At 42.6% G+C, this 18,888-nt stretch overlaps 1 protein-coding gene across 3 annotated transcripts in view; it reads left to right on the top strand.

Annotated features, from left to right (window-relative positions):
* si:ch211-269e2.1 (cohesin subunit SA-2) overlaps positions 1–18,888 on the top strand; it is a 54,506-nt gene that overhangs the window by 25,121 nt on the left and 10,497 nt on the right. For all 3 annotated transcript variants that reach the window (XM_060929802.1, XM_060929800.1, XM_060929801.1), the window contains exons 16-26: positions 2,610–2,727; positions 2,841–2,944; positions 5,241–5,333; positions 5,423–5,509; positions 7,883–8,083; positions 8,271–8,347; positions 13,516–13,603; positions 13,689–13,769; positions 15,098–15,190; positions 16,061–16,238; positions 18,504–18,643. In XM_060929802.1, the coding sequence (XP_060785785.1) occupies positions 2,610–2,727; positions 2,841–2,944; positions 5,241–5,333; positions 5,423–5,509; positions 7,883–8,083; positions 8,271–8,347; positions 13,516–13,603; positions 13,689–13,769; positions 15,098–15,190; positions 16,061–16,238; positions 18,504–18,643 (1,260 nt within the window). The remainder of the gene's footprint in view (positions 1–2,609; positions 2,728–2,840; positions 2,945–5,240; positions 5,334–5,422; positions 5,510–7,882; positions 8,084–8,270; positions 8,348–13,515; positions 13,604–13,688; positions 13,770–15,097; positions 15,191–16,060; positions 16,239–18,503; positions 18,644–18,888) is intronic.

Here is an 18,888-nt window from a genome sequence, read left to right as displayed (position 1 = left end):
GAAGAAGGGTCCGGGTACTGAACTGGCCAGCCTGCAGTCCAGATCTTTCACCCATAGAAAACATTTGTCGCATCATAAAACGGAAGATACGACAGAAAAGACCTAAGACAGTTGAGCAACTAGAATCCTACATTAGACAAGAATGGGTTAACATTCCTATCCCTAAACTTGAGCAACTTGTCTCCTCAGTCCCCAGACGTTTACAGAGTGTTGTAAAAAGAAAAGGGGATGTCTCACAGTGGTAAACATGGCCTTGTCCCAACTTTTTTGAGATGTGGTGTTGTCATGAAATTTAAAATCACCTAATTTTTCTTTTTAAATGATACATTTTCTCAGTTTAAACATTTGATATGTCATCTATGGTCTATTCTGAATAAAATATGGAATTTTGAAACTTCCACATCATTGCATTCCGTTTTTATTTACAATTTGTACTTTGTCTCAACTTTTTTGGAATCGGGGTTGTATATTTCTGCATAAATATGACCTGAAACAACATCAGATTTTCACACAAGTCCTAAAAGTAGATAAAGAGAGCCCAGTTAAACAAATGAGACAAAAATATTATACTTGGTCATTTATTTATTGAGGAAAATGATCCAATATTACATATCTGTGAGTGGCAAAAGTATGTGAACTGTTGCTTTCAGTATCTGGTGTGACCCCCTTGTGCAGCAATAACTGCTACTAAACGTTTCCGGTAACTGTTGATCAGTCCTGCACACCGGCTTGGAGGAATTTTAGCCCATTCCTCCATACAGAACAGCTTCAACTCTGGGATGCTGGTGGGTTTCCTCACATGAACTGCTCGCTTCAGAACTTTCCACAACATTTTGATTGGATTAAGGTCAGGACTTTGACTTGGCCATTCCAAAACATTAACTTTATTCTTCTTTAACCATTCTTTGGTAGAACGACTTGTGTGCTTAGGGTCATTGTCTTGCTGCATGACCCACCTTCTCTTGAGATTCAGTTCATGGACAGATGTCCTGACATTTTCCTTTAGAATTCACTGGTATAATTCAGAATTCGTTGTTCCATCAATGATGGCAAGCCGTCCTGGCCCAGATGCAGCAAAACAGGCCCAAACCGTGATACTACCACCACCATGTTTCACAGATGGGATAAGGTTCTTATGCTGGAATGCAGTGTTTTCCTTTCTCCAAACATAACGTGTCCAATTTTAAACCAAAAAGTTCTATTTTGGTCTCCTCCATCCACAAGACATTTTTCAAATAGCCTTCTGGCTTGTCCACATGATCTTTAGCAAACTGCAGACGAGCAGCAATGTTCTTTTTGGAGAGCAGTGGTTTTCTCCTTGCAACCCTGCCATGCACACCATTGTTGTTCAGTGTTCTCCTGATGGTGAACTCATTAACATTAGCCAATGTGAGAGAGACCTAAAGCTGCTTAGAAGTTACCCTGGGGTCCTTTGTGACCTTACTGACTATTACACGCCTTGCTCTTGGAGTGATCTTTGTTGGTCGACCACTCCTGGGGAGGGTAACAATGGTCTTGAATTTCCTCCATTTGTACACAATCTGTCTGACTGTGGATTGGTGGAGTCCAAACTCTTTAGAGATGGTTTTGTAGCCTTTTCCAGCCTGATGAGCATCAACAACGCTTTTTCTGAGCTCCTCAGAAATCTCCTTTGTTCGTGCCATGATTCACTCCCACAAACGTGTTGTGAAGGTCAGACTTTGATCGATCCCTGTTCTTTAAATAAAACAGGGTGCCCACTCACACCTGATTGTCATCCCATTGATTGAAAACACCTGACTCTAATTTCACCTTTTGCCACTCACAGATATGTAATATTGGATAATTTTCCTCAATAAATAAATGACCAAGTATAATATTTTTGCCTCATTTGTTTAACTTGGTTCTCTTTATCTACTTTTAGGACTTGTGTGAAAATCTGATGATGTTTTAGGTCATATTTATGCAGAAATATAGAAAATTATAAAGGGTTCACCAAGTTTCAAGCACCACTGTACGGTCAATTTAGAGCCATCAATTAGCCTAACCTGCATGTCTTTGGACTGTGGGGGAAACCGGAGCACCTGGAGGAAACCCATGCAGACATGGGGAGAACATACAAACTCCACACAGAAAGGCCCTTGTCGGCCACTGGGCTCGAACCCAGAACCTTCTTGCTGTTAGGCGACAGTGCTAACCACTACACCACCATGGATGAAATCCATAAGAGCTTAATTGAGTCTGCTCTCTAAGTGGAAAGGATGGCATTGACTTCCCTGCTCCCTTAGATTAGAGTGACATTGGAGGAACACTAGCCAATCATGGACATCTGTTGGCTCTTGTATACAGAACAGGGCGATTAGAGTCTCCTCTGAGTACATTTAGGTGGCATGTGATGCTACATAAGCAGCACCTCAAAACGGATAAGGTGACTTAAGGAAGCTTGGGTTAGCCCACACCTTCCTTAACATTCCCAGTCTGGTAGATGTCATGTGATAAGGAAGACTATAATAGGCAGGAATTGGCTATGATTTTTGGAAGAAATTTGGAGTGGAACCATTAACATGCTGCAAGTAAATCTGTCCCCCCCAATGTTTTAATATTATTCTGCCTCCTGTTGTGTGATGCAGCTACACCAGCATGTGCTGTATCTGGTGGACAGTCTGTGGGATAGTGGTAGTGCTCTGCTGAAGGACTGGGCTTTTTTCACCTCTCTACTCACGACTCCTCCATCCTCCTCGGAGCAAGGCTAGTACTTACCCTTGCAGTGTGTCCAACCAAAGTCACACTATTTTCCCTCTTTTTTTTTTTTTATCTTTATGTGTTTACTATTGTGTGAAATGTAAATGTCTGTTCCACAGCTTTGAGCAGTGCTGAGGAGGCTCTGGTGATTGAGATTCTTTTGGCATCAGTGAGGCAGGCTGCTGAGGGACCTCCACTAGCAGGGAGAAGCACGGGGAAGAAAGTTAGCTTCTGCTTTCCTTCATCTTCACTTAGCTCACTTTACTCATGTAGCTGTGAGGACATTTAACTTGGATAGGGGAAGCCATCTGAGATTCCTTTTTAAAGTCTTGTCATTACTGTGAGCTTATGAATATTACATTTTTGCATGCTTAGTGACAATGATGCTTTTATGGCCTTAAGAAAAGCTCCAGTTAAACATTAAATGTATACTTTTAATTTTACTTGCACTTTTTCATTTTACTACAAACTGTTTTTTCCTCATAGATGTCTGCTTTAGATGTTCACATTATCATTTTGGTAAATATGTTCCTGAAATGTGCTTCATGTGTACAGTGGATATAAAAAGTGTACAGACCCTGTTAAAATGATCGGTTTTTCTGATGTAAAAAAACGAGACCATGATAAGTAATTTCAAAACTTTTCCCACCTTTGTCACCTTTAACCTGTAGAATTCAATTGAAAAACAAATCTGTTAGGGGGAAAAACATCTCATCTCATTATCTCTAGCCGCTTTATCCTGTTCTACAGGGCCGCAGGCAAGCTGGAGCCTATCCCAACTGACTACGGGCGAAAGGCGGGGTACACCCTGGACAAGTCGCCAGGTCATCACAGGGCTGACACATAGACACAGACAACCATTCACACTCACATTCACACCTACGGTCAATTTAGAGTCACCAGTTAACCTAACCTGCATGTCTTTGGACTGTGGGGGAAACCGGAGCACCCGGAGGAAACCCACGCGGACACGGGGAGAACATGCAAACTCCACACAGAAAGGCCCTCGCCGGCCACGGGGCTCGAACCCAGGACCTTCTTGCTGTGAGGCGACAGCGCTAACCACTACACCACCGTGCCGCCGGGGAAAAACACAAAAAAAAATAAAAAAATGTACAATAAGCTGGTTGCATAAGTGTGCATACCCTTAAACTAATACTTTGTTGAAGCACCTTTTGGTTTAATCACATCATTCAGTCTTTTTGGGTCAGAGTCGATCAGCCTGCCACATCCAGACTTGGCAATATTTGCCCACTCTTCCTTGAAAAAGCGCTCTAAATCTGTCAGATTGCGAGGGCATCTCTTGTGCACAGCCCTCTTCAGGTCACCCCACAGATTTTCAATTGGATTTAGGTCTGGGCTCTGGCTGGGCCGTTCCAGAACTTTTTTGGGGTCATTGTCATGCTGAAAGATGAACTTCCTCTTCAGCTTTCTAGCAGAAACCTGAAGGTTTTGGGCCAAAATCAACTGGTATTTAGAACTGTTCATAATTCCCTCCACCTTGACTAAAGCCCCTGTTCCAGCTGAAGAAAAACAACCCCAAAACATGATGCTGCCACCACCATGCTTCACCGTGGGTATGGTGGTGTTCTGGTGATGTGCAGTGTTGTTTTTGCGCCAAACATACCTTTTGGAATCGTGTCCAAAAAGTTCAACCTTAGTTTCATCAGACCATAACACATTTTCCCACATGCTTTTGGGAGAGCTGATGTATTTTTTTGCAAAGTTTCGCCAGGCCTGGATGTTTTTCTTTGACCCTACCTCATAGTCCAGACATGTGGAGAATACAGGAGATTGTTGTCACATGTAGTACACAGCCAGTACTTGTCAGAAATTCCTGCAGCTCCTTCAGTGTCTCTGTAGGCCTCTTGGCAGCCTCCCTGACCAGTTTTCGTCTTGTCTTTTCATCAATTTTGGAGGGACGTCCAGTTCTCGGTAATGCCACTGTTGTCCCATATTTTCTCCACTTCTTGATGACAGTCTTCACTGTGCTCCATGGTATATCTCTAATGCCGTGGAAATGTTTTTGTCCCCTTCTCCTGACTGATACCTTTCAACAATGAGATCCCTTTGATGCTTTGTAAGCTCTCTGTGAGCCCTGGCTTTTGCTGGAGGAGGCAACTGAGTAAATGTCTGAACTTTATTTGGGGTTAATCAGAGTCATTTTAACCGATGGTAGGTGTGAACCCAAAAAGACTGAATGCTGTCATTAAATCAAAAGGTGCTTCAACAAAGTATTAGTTTAAGGGTGTGCACACTTATGCAACCAGCTTATTGTATGTTTTTGATTTTTTATGTTTCCCTCCCTAACAGATTTGTTTGTTTTTCAATTGAGTTGTACGGGTTATAGGTCACATTAAAGGTGGGAAAAGTTTTGAAATTATTTATCGTGGTCTCATTTTTTTTACAATAGAAAAACCTATCATTTTAACGGGGTGTGTATACTTTTTATATCCACTGTAAGTCTGCGAGTATGAAGCAGAGTGATTGTGACCAACAGCATTGTTGTTGTGCTTTAGGTGATCAGTACAAAAGAGAAGAGGTTACAGACAGAGGACTGTGCAAAACTTACAGAACACTTCTTAAAGGTGCTACCTGATCTGTTATCCAAGGTGAGAAAGGGGCTCAAGCATTTATTATACTTTCTTTCTGTATGCAGTAAATTGTGTTCTGATCATTTCATCTGCCTGTGTATTTTTAGTACTCAGAAGATGCTGAAAAACTTACCTCCTTCCTCAGAATACCTCAGTACTTTCAAATGGACACCTGTGGTGATGCATACACGGAGGTTAGTCATTTTTGTTATCCCCCGCTGGCCGAAAGGCCCAAAGGGGGATTATGTTGTAGCGATGTCTGTCTGTCCATCCATCCATCCATCCCGGAAAAGGTACTCACCTTCTGAAATCAACTCCTCTCACAATTTTTGGAAGAATTTCACAAAACTTGGCAGGATTCTTTGTTATATGCCGGTAATATGCATATTGCAATTTCGTTCAGTTCGGTTGCATTTTACCAAAGTTATGGCATAGTTACCAGCGGGGGATATTGAGCTCTCTTGTTAATATATACTCACCATCCACTTTATTAGGAACCCCTGTACACCTGCACATTCATATGCAGCTACCCAATCAGCCAATCATATGGCAGCAGCGCAGTGCATAAAATCATGCAGATACTGGCCAAGAGCTTCAGGCTTTGTTCATCTCGGACATCAGAGTGGGGAAACAAGGTGTAACAACATCAAATGATAAATTATACAGCCCCTTTCGATTTAATTTATGATTTTGATTTGATAGCTTTGCCATAGCAAGATCTATATATGTACATACATGTAGTGGCTGGGAAACCACTACAGCTTGCGCCAATTACAGTGGCCCCATTGTACCAAATCTGCATGTCTTGAACTGTGGGGGAAACCGGAGCACCTGGAAGAAACCAGACGCAGACATGGGGAGAACATGCAAACTCCACACAGAAAGGCCCCTGTAGGCCGCAAGGTTCGAACCTGGAACCTTCTTGCTGTGAGGCGACAGTGCTAACCACTACACCACCGTGCCGCCCAAACCAAGGACACTTTACAGAGTAATGAAGAAAAAAAAGCCTGCAGACTTTTCGTACACAGGATGTTTCTGAAATGATAGCAGCTCATCTGGTATCAACATCCACGTCATAGTCAAAGTCACAGAGATTAAATTTTTTCTACATTCTGATGATTGATGTGAACATTACCTGAAGCTTACCTGTATCTGCATGATTTTATGCATTATGCTGCTGCCACATGATTGGCTGATTTAGATAACTGCATGAATGTGCAGGTATACACTACAGGTGTCATCTCATCCCATTTCATTATCTCTAGCCGCTTTATCCTGTTCTACAGGGTCGCAGGCAAGCTGGAGCCTATCCCAGCTGACTACGGGCGAAAGGCGGGGTACACCCTGGACAAGTCGCCAGGTCATCACAGGGCTGACACATAGACACAGACAACCATTCACACTCACATTCACACCTACGGTCAATTTAGAGTCACCAGTTAACCTAACCTGCATGTCTTTGGACTGTGGGGGAAACCGGAGCACCCGGAGGAAACCCACGCGAACACGGGGAGAACATACAAACTCCACACAGAAAGGCCCTCGCCGGCCATGGGGCTCGAACCCAGGACCTTCTTGCTGTGAGGCGACAGAGCTAACCACTACACCACCGTGCCACCCCACTACAGGTGTTCCAATGCTTATTGTGATTTTATTTTGCCCCTTTTCTGTCTCTTGTCTGTAATGACTTCATTTGGTTGTGGTACTGTTTTGTTTTTCTGATAGTGCCGTTACTCTTTGAAACATCCTTGGGTTGGTGAAAGGTGATATATAAATTAAACTTGTTGTTGTTCCTTATAAAGTGGATGGGGAGTGTATTTTTGTAGGTACTACTTACATGTAAAAGGATTCATGAAGGATAATATTATTGGTCCAGTCTTAGCAGCAGCATATACGAAGGTCCTGTGTTGTACTGATCAAACATTTCACCAAGTACAAGTCTGTATGTTGTAGACTGTATGTATGTAATATGTAATATCATTCAGCGTGCATTTTGGCTATCAAGAAGACAGATCTATCTCATCTCATTATCTGTAGCCGCTTTATCCTGTTCTACAGGGTCGCAGGCAAGCTGGAGCCTATCCCAGCTGACTACGGGCGAAAGGCAGGGTACACCCTGGACAAGTCGCCAGGTCATCACAGGGCTGACACATAGACACAGACAACCATTCCCACTCACATTCACACCTACGCTCAATTTAGAGTCACCAGTTAACCTAACCTGCATGTCTTTGGACTGTGGGGGAAACCGGAGCACCCGGAGGAAACCCATGCGGACACGGGGAGAACATGCAAACTCCACACAGAAAGGCCCTCGCCGGCCACGGGGCTCGAACCCAGACCTTCTTGCTGTGAGGCGACAGCGCTAACCACTACACCACTGTACCGCCCAGACAGATCTATTAAAAACTAAAATTACTTATAACCGAAACTGTCTTTATACCTCGCTGTAAGGATGTAAATGTCAAACGCTAATCCCTGTTTCAGCACTCTCATAGAAAGTGTTTCATAAATATGATAGTGTGCCCCTGCTGGTCAGCATGTGTCACTGTTTTGTGTGGTTGTAGTCTGTGCAGGCACTGCTCACTGGGCTGGAGGCTGCAGTGGAATCGTACACAGAGGCAGCACTACTAGAAGCAGCTGTTCGGTCCTACCATAACCTCTGTGCAAATGATTCAAACTGGCAGCAGCTGGTAGCTTCTGCAATAGGCCAACTCATCCAGCGCTGGACACACACACTGGGCTCATGCTTAGGAGAGGCAGTCAGTGTGAGTATTGCACAGCACATGCGTAGTGTATAGCATATGACTGATTTTACGAAAGTCAGAATACTGTGCACTCAAATCTGCCCTGGTTTCTACATGACCTTGATGAATAAAGGCCATAGAGTGGTTCAGTATGACCCGTTAAGTGATGCAACAAGTCTAACTAAAGTGTCGCTCTTTTGATTTTTAGGATGGAACATTCACTGGAGATGGAGACAAAAAAGAAAAAATACTGTCCACTTTGAAAAAATTAACTGCTTTCAACAGGTAAGACTGAATGAATACAGGGTTAGTCAAAATTATGTTAACACTTAAATGGTAGAAGCCATTTATTCACAAAACATGCATCATATGTCCAAGATGATTTACAGGACGAGCTCAACCTGTTCGCCATCGTGTTCAACACACAAAAACCAGCAAGCAACAGTACCATTTAATCTGTCACCCATGGCATACGTCTATCTGCAGGAGAAAAATATCCATCCATCCATCCATCCATTATCTGTAGCCACTTTATCCTGTTCTACAGGGTCGCAGGCAAGCTGGAGCCTATCCCAGCTGACTACGGGAGAAAGGCGGGGTACACCCTGGACAAGTCGCCAGGTCATCACAGGGCTGACACATAGACACAGACAACCATTCACACTCACATTCACACCTACGGTCAATTTAGAGTCACCAGTTAACCTAACCTGCATGTCTTTGGACTGTGGGGGAAACCGGAGCACCCAGAGGAAACCACGTAGACAACATGCAAACTCCACACAGAAAGGCCCTCGCCAGCCGCTGGGCTCGAACCCAGGACCTTCTTGCTGTGAGGCGACAGTGCTAACTAACTAACCATTACGCCACCATGCCACCCAGGAGAAAAATAAACCGTTAGTATTAACATAATTTTGACTAACCCTGTATTTTTCAGCCTAATCTCTTTCCTGAGAAAATGACAGAAAGCCTGTTTACTCCAAACTCAATTGAAAATGAAGTGAACGAATAAAAACTTAACAGAACTCAACAAGTGCGCTTAACTTTCAGAAATTTGTGATGTATAATACAAATACAGAACCGTAGAAGGTGCTTTCCATTCCTCACTTTTCTATGCTGCTTATCCATTGCGGGTCATGGTTGAGCTGGAGCCAATCTCAGCTGACATTGAGCAAGAGGTGGGGTACACCCTGGATAGGACGCCAGTCTATCCTGGGGCTAACACACAGAGACAGACATACATTCACACTCACATTCACACTTCTAGGCAAGTTAGACTAGCCATTTGACCTAATCTGTATGTCTTTGTGCTGGTGGAGGTAACCAGTGTACCCAGAGGAAACCCACAATGGGATGAGGAGAACTTGCAAACTCCACACAGAGGTCCCAGTCGACTGGCAGGTTCTAACGCAGAAATTGCTTGCACAGCAGGTACTTATTAATAATAATGTCTTAGGATGAGGCAGACATGAGAGAATATCTTTATTTCTGGCTGGAGTTCTCATCATTTTGCTCCTATGGAGGATGGCCCCATATGAACAGCCTAAAGATACAGTTAGGTCCATAAATATTTGGACAGAGGCAACATTTTTCTAATTTTGGTTCTGTACATTACCACAATGAATTTTGAACAAAACAATTCAGATGCAGTTGAAGTTCAGACTTTCAGCTTTAATTCAGTGGGTTGAACAAAATGATTGCATAAAAATGTGAGGAACTAAAGCATTTTTTAAACACAATCCCTTCATTTCAGGGGCTCAAAAGTAATTGGACAAATTAAATAATTGTAAATAAAATGTTCATTTCTAATACTTGGTTGAAAACCCTTTGTTGGCAATGACTGCCTGAAGTCTTGAACTCATGGACATCACCAGACGCTGTGTTTCCTCCTTTTAAATGCTCTGCCAGGCCTTTACTGCAGCGGTTTTCAGGTGCTGTCTGTTTGTGGGCCTTTCTGTCTGAAGTTTAGTCTTTAACAAGTGAAATGCATGCTCAATTGGGTTGAGATCAGGTGACTGACTTGGCCATTCAAGAATATTCCACTTCTTTGCTTTTATAAACTCCTGGGTTGCTTTGGCTTTATGTTTTGGGTCATTGTCCATCTGTATTATGAAACGCTGACCAATCAGTTTGGCTGCATTTGAGCACACAGTATGTCTCTGAATACCTCAGAATTCATCCGGCTGCTTCTGTCCTGTGTCACATCATCAATAAACACTAGTGACCCAGTGCCACTGGCAGCCATGCATGCCCAAGCCATCACACTGCCTCTGCCATGTTTTACAGATGATGTAGTATGCTTTGGATCATGAGCTGTACCACGTCTTCACCGTACTTTTTTCTTTCCATCATTCTGGTAGAGGTTGATCTTGGTTTCATCTGTCCAAAGAATGTTCTTCCAGAACTGTGCTGGCTTTTTAGATGTTTTTTTTTTTTAGCAAAGTCCAATCTAGCCTTTTTATTCTTGAGGCTTATGAGTGGCTTGCACCGTGCAGTGAACCCTCTGTATTTACTTTCATGCAGTCTTCTCTTTATGGTAGATTTGGATATTGATACGCCTACTTCCTGGAGAGTGTTGTTCACTTGGTTGGCTGTTGTGAAGGGGTTTCTCTTCACCATGGAAATTATTCTGCGATCATCCACCACCTGTTGTCTTCTGTGGGCATCCAGGTCTTTTTGCATTGATGAGTTCACCAGTGCTTTCTTTCTTTCTTTCTCAGGATGTACCAAACTGTAGATTTTGCCACTCCTAATATTGTAGCAATTTCTCGGATGGGTTTTTTCTGTTTTCGCAGCTTAAGGATGGCTTGTTTCACCTGCATGGAGAGCTCCTTTGACCGCATGTTTTCTTCACAGCAAAATCTTCCAAATGCAAGCACCACACCTCAAATCAACTCCAGGCCTTTTATCTGCTCAATTGAGAATGACATAACGAAGGAATTTCCCACACCTGCCCATGAAATAGCCTTTGAGTCAATTGTCCAATTACTTTTGGTCCCTTTAAAAACAGGATGGCACATGTTAAGGAGCTGAAACTCCTAAACCCTTCATCCAATTTTAATGTGGATACCCTCAAATGAAAGCTGAAAGTCTGGACTTTTCCATGTCCATTATATAACTATAACTTCAATATGTTTCAGTAAACAGATAAAAAAAGAAAATTTGTGTCAGTGTCCAAATGTATATGGACCTAACTGTACACTTAGAAGATGGTTTTGGACAATTAATACAAACAGTTTGCTACAGTGGCTGAGGACTACAATTGCCATGATAACTTTAGGAGTGCAGTTGTCATGAACACTTTTGCACTTAAGTCTCCATCAATGAACAGTTGATAACTTAAACAAAACAGACTTCATTTGATTTTTGATTTGATTGATTGATCTTTATTGTCTCTATGCAGAGAAATTTGTCTTGGGCTTACAGGGCATTGGCATCACACATAGCACATATAACACAACAACATATAACATCATCACAGATAACAAATACCACCCCCCACCACACACACACTATCCACTCCCTACACACACCATAAAAGACCTCAGTCCAACAGTTATTGCACAATTCTCCTCCAAATGTTTAGTCAAATACCTTCACATAGGCAACAAGCAGCACTCATAAATACACGGCATATTGCACACTTTCCCTGCATCGCACAATCCCCTTCTAAAGATAATAAACTTATTGCACGTTTCTCTAAATATTGCACACCCCTCTAAATAATAAATAAATACCCCCACCATCCCCTTGCACAGTTGCCCAATTGACATGTGCACCTTTCTACCAATATTGCACATCCTGTTAAAATAAATAAATAAGTATGTTCATGTTAAAACTATAATGATTTTCCTGGTTACACAGTTGTTCTTTGTGACCTATATAGGACACCTATTATAGAAGTTAGTTATTTATAGTCACGCTATCTGTTATCACCCAAATGAGCATGGGTTCCCTTTTGAGTCTGGGTCCTCTCAAGGTTTCTTCCTCATGTCGTCTCAGGGAGTTTTTCCTTGCCACCGTCACCTCAGGCTTGCGCATTAGAGATACATTTTTAAAATTCATAGCTTTAAAATTTGTCAAGAATGTATATATTTCTGTAAAGTTGCTTTGTGACTGTCTTTTATTAAAAGTACTATACAAATAAATTTGAATTGAATATCTCTAAAGCTGCTTGTTTTCAACATTGGAGCATCCATCCATCCGTTATCTGTAGCCGCTTTATCCTGTTCTACAGGGTCACAGGCAAGCTGGAGCCAGCTGACTATGGGCGAAACGGGGTACACCCTGGACAAGTCGCCAGGTCATCACAGGGCTGACACAGAGACACAGACAACCATTCACACTCACATTCACACCTACGGTCAATTTAGAGTCACCAGTTAACCTAACCTGCATGTCTTTGGACTGTGGGGGAAACCGGAGCACCTGGAGGAAACCCACGCGGACACGGGGAGAACATGCAAACTCCGCACAGAAAGGCCCTCGTCAGCCGCTGGGCTTGAACCCAGGACCTTCTTGCTGTGAGGCAACACTGGAGCAATGCAGTAAAAAAAAAAAAAAGCAATTCTTCATCTCATCATCTCTAGCCGCTTTATCCTGTTCTACAGGGTCGCAGGCAAGCTGGAGCCTATCCCAGCTGACTACAGGCGAAAGGCGGGGTACACCCTGGACAAGTCGCCAGGTCATCACAGGGCTGACACATAGACACAGACAACCATTCACACTCACATTCACACCTACGGTCAATTTAGAGTCATCAGTTAACCTAACCTGCATGTCTTTGGGGGAAACCGGAGCACCCGGAGGAAACCCACGCGGACACAGGGAGAACATGCAAACTCCGCACAGAAAGGCCCTCGCCGGCCACGGGGCTTGAACCCGGACCTTCTTGCTGTGAGGCGACAGCGCTAACCACTACACCACCGTGCCGCCCAAAAGCAATTCTTATTTCTTCTAATTTTATTTTGAGCTATGTTGACTATGTTGGTAACATTCATTCATTTTCAGTAACTGCTTTATCCTGGTCAATGTTGTTGCATATTATATGTAGATTATGCTAGTATATGTTTTAGGTTATGTGTAACATATAACTAGAAATGTTTCCTTTTTTTAATCTCTGGAAGAATGAGTGATACTGATTTGGAGCTTAATTTGTAAGTACACCGAACTGAAGAATTCATGAAAGCTTTCAAGGAAAAAAAAATTGTATAAAAGTCTATTTGACTTCCTCAGTCAACTCATTACGAGTGAGTTTTGAGTAAACAGGTTTTCCAATTCTGTTCTTGTGCAATAATTAGCCACGCTGATGCAGTAGATAGAAATTAGGTCGAAAAAACAATGACGTGTTCTAATAAGGTTAGAGATTGTTTACTACATGTTGAACCTTAAACCTTTACACCATTTTTCTCTCATGTGGAGTCTGCCTCATACTTGGGATAATTGTGTTTCAGTGCTCAGGACCTGGGTAAATGGGACACATACGAGCTGGTCTCTAAGCTCCTTATAGTTGAGTTACAGAATGGAGGTGTGCCAGTAGAGGTAAGATCACTTATTACAACAGTATCTTACTGTGAGCAGGATGTTTCCAGTGAAAGCTCAACTTTCTTCTGTGTGCTGCTTTCAGATGATTACTGAGGCTCTGCGCTGTGTCTGCTGCTGCATCCTGTGGAACTTGAACAACTTTGGAGAAGGCGTGACCTCCAGGGTTGGTCCTCAGCTGCTCTGACATTCTTCTTTAAGCTCAATCATGCCATGCTGTGACTCTAGCACTCTGTGACTGATCTAGAGATGCGAATGCTAATATTTACACTCCGACAGAATTTGGAGTGATAAATTAACCAAGCCTTTCAGGTGTGTGTGACTTGGTGTCTATACAATTCCCATATGATCCATCACAAGCAAGATGTCCTTTAATTCTGCTACATTCCATTTGAAATATCAGCCGTGATGCCCTCAAAGGCCCTGGGTTGCGTCCACTGGTTTTTAATAACTGAGAGAAGCCTGCAATTGATCATGAAGCATTAGGAAAAAGAGTCGGTTCAGGTGATGGATTATAGGGGGCGTAATGGCTACCTTCTTGTGTGAAGGCTCCTCTGCTAATCTCTAATGTGACGGTGTTATTAAGCCCATGTTTCCATGCGGTGCACAAGGTAATCATATTTCCTGACCCCTAACCTTTCCACACAGAGATATTGATGGCCATTAAGAATGCTGTAGGTAAGAGAGCGACATTAAAATCCTTCACTTGGGGGGGTTGCACCCGAACGAGTGCTTTCAGTCTCCGACCTCCTCATCAATATCTGCCAGTGTGGGCTGTAATTTGAGACCCAGGCGGTGACTTTGGCCCAATCTGCAATTCTAATGTCAGTGGCATTTGACTTGGGAACGAGGGCAAATTTGAGTGAGAGAAGCTGGTGGGGGGGGGGGGAAACAAGATGAGTTCAGCAGAAAATTGGGATATTGTCCGATTAAAATGAGTCATTTGGCTGAAATGAGATTCAAACGGCAGTTCCTCCCTGGAGCCGGGCACACGTGTATAATTATGAAAGAATGGTTTACATGTGGGACCAGAAGCGCTGCTACGAACAATGCTTTCATCCATCCACATTCAGTGAGGGCTCTTCCATCAGCTTTTATTATTTAGCTTAATGGTGTTCTCATCATCTCTGTCCCCACCTCACACCAATGATGCATACTGTTCTCTTATGCCACAAAAAAGCAAAAATCTATACACATACAAAGCAAATTTTAGAGAATTCTCTCATAAATGCACGCTGCACAGTCTTGTTCTCTAACACACAAAATGCCTTTTCTTTTCCAGTCAATGGCATTTCTGTACCTCAAAAGATAAAAACAAAAAACATTAAACATAAAATATTGACCTGTTTCCACACATGCTGTTAAAATTTGAGGTCGACTGAACGAGAATTGGCAAAAGTTATTAGATTGTGAAATGATATCAAATTTTTTGAAACACCCTGTATAATGAATAACCTGGATTATGATTCCAAATATCTGTGTGTGTGTGTGTAGGAGTCAGCGCTGTATCAGAGGAGTCAGCTTCGCGCTTTTTGTGAAAAATGCCACCGATGTCTTTCACACACAGAGCAGGTGGTGAGAGAACAGGTACAGTCACCGTTCATCAGCTTATTCTTTTACCTGTCTGCTTACCTTTACTCCTGTGGGTCATACTTTTTAGATATGATATGTTAAATGTCTCATGCTACAGAGAGACGTATATGACATGTGGATACATTATTTATCTCATCTCATTATCTGTAGCCGCTTTATCCTGTTCTACAGGGTCGCAGGCGAGCTGGAGCCTATCCCAGCTGACTACGGGCGAAAGGCGGGGTACACCCTGGACAAGTCGCCAGGTCATCACAGGGCTGACACATAGACACAGACAACCATTCACACTCACATTCACACCTACGGTCAATTTAGAGTCACCAGTTAACCCAACCTGCATGTCTTTGGACTGTGGGGGAAACCGGAGCACCCGGAGGAAACCCACGCGGACACGGGGAGAACATGCAAACTCCACACAGAAAGGCCCTCGCCGGCCACGGGGCTCGAACCCGGACCTTCTTGCTGTGAGGCGACAGCGCTAACCACTACAACACTGTGCCGCCCTACATTATTTATAATAACATTAAAAACAATTCCTGTTGGATGAGCTTTTGCTCTTATTTTTAATGGATTATTCTTTATGCATGTCTCTGATATGCCAAGGATCTGTCAAAAGTGCCACAAAAGGGACGAACGCAAATAATACATGAAGCTGTGCTATAAATGAAGTTGTGTATAAAGATTGGGGATCTTAATAGTGTCTAGATTTGTAAAATAAAACTAACATCTTGTATTTGAAACTAATCCTAACCCTCTATTTTTAAATGAATCTTTTGCTGTTCTATTTGACAGCTGAATAGTTGATGTTCAGTACTTCTTGCTGTAAGTCCAACGTACGTTTCTGTGTCACTATTCCTCGTGTAGGCGTTCATGTGTTTGAGTGATGTCCTCGTAGCCCACAGTTACCAGCTGCAGATGTGGGATTCATCAGCAGGTGCTCCTTTGCTCTACACCCCTGAACCCAGACTGCAGAAAGCACTGCTTAGTTTCATCCTAGAGCATGTCTTCACCGGCCCCGAGCGACACAGCCACAGCAGCACTGGTAGCCCTGTCCTCCTTCTCTCCTTTCTATTTAACAACGCACATTCGTGAGACACAGTTAGGATTTACACTCTGAAAATAAATACAAGAAACTCTTACTGCTGTGTTTCCAGTAGATGGCAGTCTGCCTCCAAGCTACATTACACAGAGTACAGACTAGTGCTCACACCAGACCTGAGCATTGTACGGCCCCAGAGCCACATCTGGCCCTTTGTTTGTCCCTGAACAGCCTGCCTGAGGTCAACATGAAATTACAAATTAAACATAAATAAGTCTACTGAATGTCATGCACACCATACTATGCTGCAATGCTTTTATTTTGAAGGCTACTGTTTTTTTTCTTTCTTTTTTTAAAACTGTATGTACGTTCATGTGCGTGCGTATGCATCATCCTTGTTACTGTTTACGAGAGATGCGAGTTAGCCGCTAGCCCTCAAAAGTGTGGTAACTGGACAACAACCAAATAGAAATAACACACAGAACTTGTATAAAGTTGATTAAATGCTGCTCTTTGAAATACTGCAAAAAACATGCACATTTTCAATGTCTCATCTCATTATCTGTAGCCGCGTTATCCTGTTCTACAGGGTCGCAGGCAAGCTGGAGCCTATCCCAGCTGACTACGGGCGAAAGGCGGGGTACACCCTGGACAAGTCACCAGATCATCACAGGGCTGACACATAGACACCCATTCACACTCACATTCACACCTACGGTCAATTTAGAGTCACCAGTTAACCTAACCTGCATGTCTTTGGACTGTGGGGGAAACCGGAGCACCCGGAGGAAACCCACGCGGACACGGAGAGAACATGCAAACTCCGCACAGAAAGGCCCTCGCCGGCCACGGGGCTCAAACCCGGACCTTCTTGCTGTGAGGCGACAGCGCCAACCACTACACCACCATGCCGCCCATTTTCAATGTTAAAAATAAAATAAAATTATGATATATAACATTTGGCCTGCTCTACATTTTCATAGTCTAATCAAAAGCAGACAATTTACTGTTGTTTTAACAAAGTCAAGTTGAGCAGAATTAAGTTCAGCCTATTGATTCGGCCCTCCACGACGGTCCAAGTTTCTCATGTGGTCCTTTGAGAAAATTAATTGCCCAGCTCTGGCTTACACACATTCAGTCATTCTCACCTGGTTAAAGACAACCGATTGTTTAATTGGAACTGGCTCATGTACACTCAATACTAACCAAATCATTCAGTGCAAATTCATGGACCTGAATTAAGGATGATGCATTTTATATCTTATTAGAGGGGAAAAAAAGCTTGGAAGAAATTTTACATCCAGTAATTTATTTACTGATTTACACCTGATTTTTCACATGCATTTGAACATCCCATAACCTGCGTCAGGGCGTTAAATAAAGAGTGTGTAAATCATTAATGAATAGCTCAATGTGAGGGACTGTTATCAGTAAAGATGGTAAAGACCCATCTCTTATAATACAATAGAGTCCGAGGACATTACTGCAAACCAGTAGAGCATTGAAAAATGTATTCAGATATATTCACAAAACGACGAGATGTTTTGCGAAGGACATTCGAACGCTTCAAAATAATTCGTAGAAATGTCTTACAAGCTGTGCTTGACTTGACAGAGTAAGCCTTACTACTTTAATATGCGTATTAAGATTTCCTGAAGCAGATTAACCGCACTCCGACGCACTGCTGACTAGGAGAAGACCACATCTTCATGATGTGGTCTACAGGAGTGATAAATGACGAACGTAAATGGTCCGTCGATACATATGCATTATCCTGTAAATGTTATTCAGCGCTTATACTTAAGAACAGACCTATGCAGAAATACTGGCTGCAATACAGCATAGTGTTAAAAAGGCAGGTGATATTTTTTCTTTTTCGGAAATAACATTAATTGGTTATTTGATTACCAACCACACGAGACTTGAGCAAACTCGGTTGCTTCTATGAATATTTCAGAAAGATGTATCCTGACCTGACTGGAATTTTTAACCGCTTGAAAATACGATATGGGCTTTTGGATTGTAATGTAATCAAAAGCACTTTAGCAATTTGATCTTCATACATATCTTCTAAACTACAGTGATGATTCAGGACTGACCATGTTTAAGCCCGACACATGTTTTTCTTTGAAAAGATGCGTTTAATGCGCTCACCTCAGGAAATTGTTTCACTTGTAAGGTTTTGGGTGAGTAGCACGGTTACACTCACCGTTATCCCACCATCGTTTTTGACCTGTGTGTGTGTGTGTGTGTGTGTGTGTGTTTCAGGCAGTGAGAGTAAGGGTGGAGTGAACTGGCTGGAGGACTTGCACAGGCGGAGGAATCTGTTGGCTGCCTACTGTAAACTGATAGTGCACAGTGTGCTTGAGATGAGTATGGCTGCTGAGATCTTCAAGCACTACATGAGGGTACGGTCCATTGGCTGTGGCATAGCAGCCATCCTAATCTCCTTCAAAGTCATCGAGTGTGATTATTGAATGGTTACAAATAAAATGTGAATTAAATATGATCAAACGTTAAGATTAAGGAAATCTGTTTTTATCGTTTTGGAAAAGCTATTAAAAGTAGTTCAACGACAAGATTAAAAATAGTGTTTCACATTTTTCTGCGCTGGTTCCAGCAGCTGTTCCTGATTTATTTAGGGTCTATGTTT

Source organism: Neoarius graeffei, chromosome 9 (assembly GCF_027579695.1).
Source record: "Neoarius graeffei isolate fNeoGra1 chromosome 9, fNeoGra1.pri, whole genome shotgun sequence".
In the NCBI taxonomy this organism is placed as follows: Eukaryota; Metazoa; Chordata; class Actinopteri; order Siluriformes; family Ariidae; genus Neoarius; species Neoarius graeffei.
Note: the sequence above shows the minus strand (reverse complement) of the source record. Positions and strands in the feature narration are given on the sequence as shown.